Source organism: Setaria italica, chromosome II (assembly GCF_000263155.2).
Source record: "Setaria italica strain Yugu1 chromosome II, Setaria_italica_v2.0, whole genome shotgun sequence".
Lineage (NCBI taxonomy): Eukaryota > Viridiplantae > Streptophyta > Magnoliopsida > Poales > Poaceae > Setaria > Setaria italica.
The window spans coordinates 48,371,882-48,382,354 of NC_028451.1; the positions used below are offsets into that span (position 1 = coordinate 48,371,882).

The 10,473-nt window shown below is 45.7% G+C and overlaps 1 protein-coding gene across 1 annotated transcript; it reads right to left on the reverse strand.

The window, feature by feature from the left end:
- Positions 1-3,043: 3,043 nt before the first annotated feature.
- On the reverse strand, positions 3,044-10,211 carry LOC101780889 (vacuolar-sorting receptor 1). The gene is made up of 12 exons (XM_004959834.3): positions 8,484-10,211; positions 5,588-6,274; positions 5,382-5,470; positions 5,216-5,285; positions 5,050-5,133; positions 4,873-4,949; positions 4,693-4,774; positions 4,497-4,579; positions 4,341-4,407; positions 3,892-4,023; positions 3,639-3,745; positions 3,044-3,533 (listed from the first exon to the last, which is right to left on the reverse strand). The coding sequence occupies exons 1-12, from the start codon at positions 8,821-8,823 to the stop codon at positions 3,429-3,431; spliced, it is 1,923 nt and encodes a 640-aa protein (XP_004959891.2). The 5' UTR covers positions 8,824-10,211; the 3' UTR covers positions 3,044-3,428.
- Positions 10,212-10,473: the final 262 nt, after the last annotated feature.

Genomic DNA, 10,473 nt, shown 5'->3' on the forward strand with positions numbered 1-10,473 from the left:
CTGCTCCTCAATGCCAGTGAGGGGCAAGTGGAGGGGGGAGGGAGGTGGCGAGAAAGAGGCGGGGAGGGAGATGCAGGCGGAGGGGATTGGAGGTCGGGAGGGAGAGGTGCGCATGTGGAGATAGAAGGGAGGAGGGGGAGGCCGGCGGAGAGAAGAGGATAGATGTGGATGAGATATAGAAGGGCTATGGTTCATAGACAGGTTATACCACGAACTGGCAGTGATGTACGTTTTTACCACCGGTTTCAACCTTCACTACGCCTACCTACTCACGAACCGACGGTGAAAACGTATCACCACAGGTTTGGTTCAAACCGCCAGTGATGACCTATTCTATAGTAGTGATCAACAACCATCATCATTGCAGCTAGCTCCATTGACACACATCCACATCGAGAGAAAGGATCACCTTTACCAGCACAACAATCACCCTATGACGGGTTAAATTTTTTCATGTTCCACGAGAGAGCAAGCGAGGACGAACAATGTATGCAATAGTATATTGTTGTTTGTTGCCGACGTTTTCAGGCACTAATGAGTAGGGCCAGACTAACACCCATAACTAGACTGTGTCCTCAGCCCAATACTCAATGATTCACCGTAGTTGTTGCTTGCGATTGGGTGACAAGGCGCTAGCAGGAGACAGAGACGGTGTCGATTTGATAGAATAGTTGTTGGATCCAGCAGAATAGTGGACGATCTGGTGGAATAACTTGACACTAACCACAAGGAGACAATTCCAAAATAGCCGTATTAAATAGTGAAGAAAATAGATGTTTGGCATGCGCGCCATAGCATGCTGCATGTAATGTCTAACAAGAGGGAACAACATTTACAATCAAGGATGTGTCTTTGGTGACCACAACATAGCAGACAGCACTCCTTCAGGGCACAAGCAAGAGAGAGAGGTGATGACTTCAAGGCACAAGCAAGAGAGAGAGGTGATGAGCATAACAATTAAGGACATAGCTCGGTAGCCACAACAATGTATTTACGAACCCAACGGCAAAGTTTATAATAGGAAAAAAAGGAGCAACAACCGTACGACAAAATGGGATCATGCATGCATGGGGCTGTAGCAACCGGTGATTGGAGAACAAAGAAAAGAAAGGAGATTTGAATATAATAACAACTAAAAAGTCAAACTCAAAATTAAATTCTAATTATCACTAAGGATTTTTTATAATCGTAGCAAAAACTTACAAACAAAAAAAATACATCACAAATAAAAATTAAAAAAATATATTTGTGTGAAAAATGTATAAATTTTTATGTTGCTTAAGTAAATACCAAAAAATATATTTATATCTAAGGTATTACCTTTTCTCTTTAATTCATGTTAAAAAAGATATGCCACAAAATATGACAATAAAATATATGATAATATATCGGTCTATTATCATGACACGACACGACTAAATGCAATTATTTATGTCTATTTATTTTGAAATAAAGCATCCGCGCTATTTGTGCGGGCCGTCTAGTTCAACTAGCTTGCGAGATAAATTAGAAGCAAAGGCAACTACAGAAAGAGTATTACCGTCCATTTGGGAAACAGTAGAAAGCAAGGCAAAAGTACCCAAAAAAAAAAGAGCTTAAGATATGGTTACATGCTTGGCAACGACGAACTGCGTTACACGGGAAGTGCTAGTAGTAGTGGTAGCTAAGCAGAGGCGGTTGTTGGTAAATCTACATCGGGGCGTGGATTTGCGACGGCGATAGATGCTTGGGAATCTAATCCGACTAACTTTTTCTGGTGTGGTGGGATCGAGATTATCGCGTGAAATCTGAAAAGTACCCCCGTAACACGGGCAAGATATATCGTGTCGCGCGTGGTGTGACGACGGTGTTGAAGAACTAACCGAAGAGATATCTTTGCCCGCCAAAGAAAAAGGTAGGCTGCTAGGGCAATGGGCCAATGACCATTCATTTCCAGCTAGCGGATCATGGTCAAACCGATCGGACATGTCCGTATGTAGGACCAGTAGTCATGTCCAGAGTACGTGTACCACAGACTCGACGTAGACGCAGTCAAATCGCCCCGGGCGTCCCGTGCGCGGCCGTGCCACAGTAAAACAGTGAGAAAAGGAGGAGCTGGTCACCAGCTGGGATCCCAAACAAACAAACAAACCCAGGAGAGCACAGGCGGCTCGATCGAGCTGTCCGGCATGCGGCGTGCCAAGGCGGGTTTCGGCAGTGACAACGACGACCGCTTTTTCGGACGGCCTTTGCCGATTGCCATGTCCGGGCATGGATGAGCCAATCAATCTTTTCTTTTTCTCGAGAACAGATGAGCCAATCAATCAGGCAAGGGCCAGTGTAGTTCGGCACCGGTGCTACAACTGCTATGCTCTTTTTGTTGTTTTTTTTTTTGGGTCGGGAACTATTTGTTGATAGGACGGACCCAACACCGACCAGTCACCACCAGTGAGTGCTTCATGCGTGCTCCTCGACCCGACCGTGTCTGTGTGTGGTGGACAAGGGGAAATGCACGCCGCCCTATCTTTACCTGCTACATTTATATGTGGGCCTAATCTGAGGGAATATCACGAACGGAGGCCCACAGTAGCCAGCCAGTGGGGGTTGGTTGGGCCCAGCTCTGGCTCTGCCAATCGCCATGATCCATCCGCAAACAGCTCCTCACCCTCCCCGGCAGGGAACACGCGATCCCCACCGCCCATCAGCAGGCAAAGCGAATCCCCCACCCAGGTGCGGCCTCGTCCTGCGACTCTCCAAATTGCTTGCTTGCTTGCACTGATCGATTCATCCACTGCCTCCGGTCTGGTCATGGTCCATCACGCATCATCACTTAACCTCTCTGATCGAGTGCAGAAGGGCGCTCTTCCAATCACAAGCTATCATCAAACAGCACGCATCATGGCACTTGTCACATTGGCCAGCCTGTCTACCCTGCCATGGTCGCAGATCACCCTCAGCAATTGACAAAATGGAGCTGCACAGATTAAGGCTGCAGCAGATACCTTTTGGAAACAGTAGTAGTAGTAGGCTCAACATTTACTGAACATTGACAACCTTGACAACCTTTTGGAAACAGATCCGGGCCTTTTTATTCAGGCAATCAAAACACTACTATATTATGTCCCAAGTCTGAACGACAGTATTTACAGAATGGCAACATTTACTGTGGAATGCAGAACACGACCATAAAATCGAGAGATGACTACCAATGAATTCTAAACTGCAGTGACACAACCTAATCTGCCCTGTAATCTTCTGAAAAGAAAAAAATAAATAAAGGGGGAGTAAAACAGTCTATCCATCGATACTCTGTCCTTCAGAACCAATCGTAGGCTGTATGGAGGATCAATATTCTGCACACAAAGGGCAGCTCCGAGCCGACTTCTCTGCGACTGCCACCGACGCGATTTCCTAGCTCTTACGCTTGCTTCATTTTAAGGTTTGCTGTTTCAGATGTCTGCGTGCTCGACCGGGCGCTGTTGACTCGGCATTTCATGGCTCTCCAGGGGCATGTACTGAGCCATGATCGCGCGAATCTCTGAATCCATGTAGCTCTGAAGTGGCATCACAGGAAAGTTACGAGTCAGCTATATATACGTTGAATTGAAAGACTGCAGCCTGCAGGGGTACAGTGAACTGAAAGACGGGAGATGTTTTACCCGTAGCCTATATTTGTACACGGCATATGCTCCTGCTCCAGCCAAGGCCAGGCCAAAGAAAATAACCCATAGGAAGCCCCAGCCAATTGTCGAGGTAGAATGTTTGCCTGCAGTATTAAGGGCAAAAGTAGCATCACATTACTAATGTTGGAAATAGATTGGCTATCCATTTTGAGGGTATCGAGATCCAGGCTACAGATGCTCAGATTACTGGACCATAAGCTCTTAAAAGGTTTCAGGATAGACGACTCACTGATACACGTATCATGTTCTCTGATGTACAGCATATTGCTGCCGCCACAGCTGCACTCGTAGCTTCCCCATATATTCTCACAGGCGCAATTTTTGCACTTGCAGTAAAGGTTCTCTTTGCATTCGTCGACATCTGCAAATGCAAGCGGAAATAAAGATATTCCACATAGAGTCAAGAAGCTCGAGTTGTTGCAAACTTGGAGCCATCATTGTGTTTGATATATAGTGCTTTGATGGAGGAATTTCTATAGCAATGGTCATAAGCACGAGCACACTGCCCACCTACCAGTCTAGTGAGTTTCAAGATATTATTCTTTTTTTTAAAAAAAGGAAACGCACTAGTCTTGCAATATAAATTATGCCAAGCTATAGATACAAATGAACATATTATGTCAACATGCACAGGGTTGCCAGGCAACTCTTTTTATTTTTCCTTTCTAAGAGTAGTACCTTCGCAACTGTTCACTCCATCACCCTTGAAACCTGTTGGGCATTTGCAGCCTTTAGCTTCTTCATTCTGTACAGTTCCGGAATTAGTTTCGTGTTTCAAACAGCAGCCACAAGCAAAACTGAAAACTAGATCATCTCTGAAAGAGGTTGTCTTACTGAGCAGGCTGAGACAGTCTTCCCATTCCTAGTCTCCTTCCAGCAGCCCCCATTGTTGATTTGGCACCTACCGAGGCCAGAAGCTGCCAAAGGCAAGTCCATTAGCATTGGAAAAAAAAGGTAGATCGGAACATAGACCTTACGAAACAGATGGTGTAAAAAAAAAAACTTCGAGAAACAAAACTTGAGAGTATACCTTCACAGTGTGTGTACCCATCACCAACAAACTTTACGCCATTGACACTAGGGCATTCACAAACACGACCGCGGAACGTATCCTAGAATTATGAAACTCAGTAAATTAGAGATTTTTACCTAGGCATGAACAATGATGAATAAGTTAAACGAGTAGCATTTTTCCCTATTAAAATTGTACCTTGCACGCAGAAACATTGGTAGCCTTGTCTAACCAGCAACCTCCATTGTGCTCCAAACATTCATTTGTCTCAATATCTACAAAAAAAAAAAACACCCCACAAAGAAGGAATGCAGAGTTATAGGAAGTCCAGGATTTCAGGGACAGTTCTCAACGAAATGGTAAAATTTAACAAACCTTCGCGCAAGCAGATATCAGGTTCAGTTGTCTCCTCAAATCCCGAGCATACTGCTTTTAGCACAGAACTTTTTTCCAGTTTACCTAAAGTTAAGGTTAAAAATGAGCTACATAAAAAAAGCATTGGCTATATAAGAAAAAATGTACATGATGATACTAGCCATACCTCTGTATTGTCTGCTATTGACGACAAGAGTAGGCAGTATAGTGACATCGCCACGAGAACCATGACCAATCTTAAGGATAGAAGCATAAAGATTAGCCAGCTATAAAACTAATGAAAAATATCTAGATGTATATCCTACATAATGAAGTATTATGGTTTATCTTACTTGAGCATCCTGTTCTGCTTTAAGGACTGAATTTTCTTTATCGGCTTCAGGATCTCCAATGCACTTGTTGATTTTCTCAATTTCCAATCCTGTAAAAACGGCAGATTGATAATAGTCCAAGAAAGATATATTCATTTTTCTTTTAGTTAAACAACCACCAATATAACAGCAAATGAAATCTCATGGACAAAGTTAGCAAGACCCACCAAGTGATTTGATAACACCGTTAGCACATTCACGTGTGTATTTCTTCTCCTTCATTGGGCACCTAACAGCAAAGTCGTGCACATAATCCCACCACATCCAGGGCTTGCGACTTTCATTGGCAACTTTGAACACACAAATTTGAATCAGGTTCTGAAGCACAACATCTTTGCCGTCATATCCAATGCTGAAATCCTGCTCTGGATCTGGTGCGCAGTATCTCCCATGATTGATACATTGCGATTTGCACTGTTTGCTCAGGACAAAAGCTTCTGGACAATACCATGTAATATAGTGAGGAGTGAACTGGGTGTAGCCCCTTTTCTCAAGGGCTTGTGCTATTCCTCTGAAGCTCCTCACGAAGTTCATTTGCATGTCACATTTAGCACCGCATTCATCATTGCTGTTTGTCCAGAGTTCATACTCCACACGCTCATCAGGATGGGGCAGGGATTCCCTCCAGTCCAGAAGGACATTAACCATATCTCCATTTTGCAGAGCTTTCCTGAGGTCATCACCAAATCTCTTTGTCACAAGTGCTGAAGGAATAGTGATGTTCTCCATGTGCTCTGTACCACTAGATTCTGGAGAGTCCATTGTGATCAAAGGCTCTACTTTGTCATCTGCAACAAGAACTGCTGCAGCTCCAGAATTTTGTGCATTCCATCCCTTGGTTGTAAAGTAGCAGTCTGTACATCACAAAATATTAAAAAATTACGAGTAATTTACAAGTGGATTAGTTATCTACAAAATAAAATCCAAATGTAACGATTATATTATTTTCATAGCACATCACTATACCGGTATTGTTATTCCTTCAAGAAGGATGAATAGCAAACAGTTAATATATAAGAAAGCTGCAATCTAATTTACAGGTGTATGGCTAACCCAATAACGAAAGTTTCGTAAGGGGACTGGAGCAGGCTACCATGAGACAAAAGATGATCTTTCAGTGGTAGGTTTTGAAAGCCACAAAGTGGAGTCTAGGCCCTTTTTTTTAAAAGCCGCAAAGTGAACGACTGTATGTGAAGGGTTCTACTCAATCTGGTCACGTGTGTCTATATTCTATACTACACAATGACCTTACATCTGCCTGCATCTATCTACAATGCCGATTTTGAAAAAGGTCTAAAATAACATTTCAATAAGTCTTAGAGGTAAACAAGGAAATGGATACAACACCATCGAGCCCAAGCAACCAGGCGACTACAGGCCGATCAGCCTCATCCACAGTTTCGCCAAACTGGTGGCCAAGCTGCTGGCTAACAGGCTAGCTCCGGAGTTGGATTGTTTGATCGATTTCAACCAAAGTGCCTTCATCAAGCAAAGGTCCATACACGACAACTTCAATTCAAGTTTGTGGAGCAAGCGGCCAAGTCGTTGCATCGAAAGAAGAAACCTGTCTCTGCTATTAAAGCTCGACATCTCAAAAACATTCGATACAGTCGAATGGCCGTTCCTCCTACAGGTGTTGTGTTGCAGTCCATGGGCTTTGGCTCCCGCTGGCGCGACTGGATCGCCTCCTTGGTGTCCACTGCGTCTACCCGAGTGCTTCTCAATGGGGATCCAGACCGTATGTTCTTTGAAGGAGCCACCCGGTTTGCTGCAGCCCGGCCAATTTGGAAAGCCTGGGCACCTCTGAAGGTCAAGTTCTTCATGTGGTTGGCAGTTCGACAACGTCTCTGGACAGCTGATAGGCGACATAGGCATGGCCTGCAAGATCTCACAGCTTGTGCTCTTTGCGATCAGGAGATAGAAACAGCAGACCACATCTTCTGTAGGTGTTCATACACACAGCAGGTGTGGCATGCTGCTAGCTCTATGCTCAACATCCCAAATCATCAACCCAGTACAGAGGAAAAGACAATTGATTGGTGGCTGAAGAAGCGAACCGGAATGAACAGCTTGAAGCAGAAAGGCCTTGACTCCACGTTCATGCTAATCTCCTGGAGGATCTGGAAAGAAAGGAATGACAGAGTTTTTGACAGGTGCACGGCTGCCTCTGCTGCGCGGCTATGGAGCTCTATTCTAGAAGAAGGCCAGCTATGGATCAATGCCGGTGCCAAGCACATGACTGGTCTGGGGTGGCCAGCGGCAGCGGCAGTAGGAGTACTAGCGATCAGATAGTTCTCTAGTGCACGATAGTCACTTAGGTTGAATCATTTTCTGTATAGTTGCCGAGTGAGTTGTTGAACCGTGTGCATGCACCCAAATGAATAATATAAAGATACGCAGCTCTCCTACATATTCTCAAAAAAGATACAACACCATCAATTGTGAATTTTGACACCACAGCTCGATGTATTCTTATTGCAAGAAGAAAAGGGAACAATCTTGTGGAGATACAGCCAAAGGTGCGTGGCATAGAACTAAACAATTGGGACAAGTAAAGCCTCAAATTAGATCTCCTGACTCACTCAAGGCATACTATGAACAAGCTTAGTGAATGGATTCCATTGTAAATATGCAACTTGTACCAGTCGACACATGAATGGATGGATTCGAAACCCATGCATTTCCACAACTATAGAGTGTGAAAAGTATTCAAAACCCATTGTCTGACAAAGGTCTTTTTATTGCTGTGACAAAGCTGTGTGCCCCCCACGAACATGAGTTCAGACCGAATCGACAGTAATGTAGGAAGTACAAAGACTTCCAGGTTCCAAAGCACACAGAATTAATTAGCACGTGCAGTTTAGTACCTTAAATTATTCATCCTGTACTACTCGAGGAGTATGTGGTAATTTAGTTGCTAGTTAACCTCGAGGTCAAGTGAAATGAGAAAGCACACGCAATAAACCAAAAAAGAAATCACCGAACATTTCGATCGAAAGTGTGAATCGGAAAAATCATTTCCTCAAAAGGTAAGGCTCAAAGAACGGACGGAAGGAGCCTGACCTCCGCGATCGACGAGCAGGAAGACGGGTAGGCCGCCGGGCTTGGGCTTGAAGGAGAGGCCGAAGTCTGCGAAGGGCTTGCAGGCCTTGCCGTTGGCCTTGGGGTAGACGACGACGCCGTGCATGGTGCCCCCGTACTGCGGCATGCCGAAGTTGCCGATGGCGCACTCGTAGACGCCCCGGAGCGCGGCGGGGGAGGTGACCCGCAGGCTGTTCTTCTCCACGACGAAGCGCGCCGCCGCCGGGTCCACCGCCATCAGGCCCGCCGCGATCGCCAGCGCCAGCAGCGCGCGGCACCACCACGCCGGCGGCCGCAGCCTCGTCCCCATCGACACGGACATTGCTTTCCGGCCGGCCGATCGATCAATAATCCTTCCGGATCGAGAGCAAGAAGTCGAGATGAACAAGAGAGATGTACGATGGAATAATGGGTTCTGGGAGGGAGCTGCGATGGAGACGATGAGGATCGGAGCACCAGCACCCTTTCCTTGCGGTTTGGGTGGCTTCAGGACAAGAAAAGGCGAGGCGAGGCTTTTGCGGGAGCCGGGCGCAACAGCGAAGGAACCTGCCCCGTGCACCAAGGGCTTTGATGTTGACTGGACCAGGCCGAGGGATCGAGCTAGCAGTGGCGATCTAAGGCGGAGAGGGAGACGTGGAGCGCTTCCACGGCAGCTGCAGACTGCAGACCCGCAGCCGCAGGCATATTCGTGGAAGGAAGCGTAGCGGCGAGACGGTGACGGTGGCGAGGAAAGGCGGTGAGGGTGGAGTGGAGGTCATGCAGTGCAGTGCAGGCGTGGGGTTTCGGGGACCGGGCACCTTTTACGTTCCGCCGCTTGGAGATTCGCGCGCCCGCGCTCTCCTCGGGGTCAACTGCCCGCCGCGAACGGGAGGGGTCTTCTTGTTCTTGGCCAGCGCAGGCAGGCCAATCGACATTAACAAACCTCAGCAGTCAAGCACAGAGCGTCCCCCAAGTGTCATCAATTTCTGCAGGGCGGCATCCACAACCGTCAGCATCGAGCGCCCCCAGGTGCCATTTCCGCTGCGGGATATGTACAAACCCGCTTGCATTCCTACATACGGAGGCAAATCTTCTATTAAAATTTGTTGGTAAAATCTACCACTAAGGTACTAAAGTGTTTCTCCCTAGACAAATCCACATTAACTTACCGAAGTACAAATCCACAATAACTCACCCTCAGTTTTAACAACATTCCTTCAAAACGAATAAAACCCAGGCACAGCGCATCACAGTGGCTGCACCAGTCACCAATCATACACACGTTAATGAACGCCGACAATGACATGAAAACGGAAAGCAAGATAAGTTGCTATCCTTGCATTATGTGACAAGATCCTAGGACGATAGTGATGAGAAAATGACATCATAATCCAATATCAATCAGCTAGATATTGGTGGATCAATTTACACGGACGCCGTGCCCGTACAAACTACACTAATGAGGATACGAGTTTGACAGCATGCACCTTGGACCAATATTTTTGAAACACAAAGACCATATAACACAGTTGGACCAAAGCAATTTCTCTGTGATGAAAAATTAGGTCAAATTATCACTCCCCTCGTGAGGATTACATGCAAGAGGAAAGCCTACATCTGAACAAAATCAAACGAGGAAAACATGAGGGGTCTCATATTATTTGCTGAGTTATCCAAGTTCTCTTCACTCAGAAATCATCCCGGACAAAAGTGGTGTATCAAAGTTGCAGCCTTTTATATGCCTGGACACTCATGCCTCTGGTTCCGGTTTCTCGAAGAAAGTTTTCTTAATCCAGTCAAACGGCTGCAAAAGAAGTCCAAAAAAGTTTGAGAAACTCAGTGAAAAGGGCAATAAATATAGTACAGTTCACAGTGAACAGGTACAAAAACAGACATCAATGAAGAAACCTCCTATAACCAAACGCAAGAGATCAAAACACAGCACATCCTCTTATTAACGAATCAAGTGAGAGGATTAGAGTTAGATCACCAA

What these genes read in the sequence shown, in the direction of transcription:
- LOC101780889 (XM_004959834.3), bottom strand. Translation starts at nt 8,823, where the DNA reads ATGTCCGTGTCGATGGGGACGAGGCTGCGGCCGCCGGCGTGGTGGTGC. An exon ending in CCTGCTCGTCGATCGCGGAG is followed by an intron (nt 6,275 to 8,483) that starts GTCAGGCTCCTT and finishes TGTGATGTACAG; the next exon opens with ACTGCTACTTTACAACCAAG. An exon ending in TGGGTACACACACTGTGAAG is followed by an intron (nt 4,580 to 4,692) that starts GTATACTCTCAA and finishes TGCCTTTGGCAG; the next exon opens with CTTCTGGCCTCGGTAGGTGC.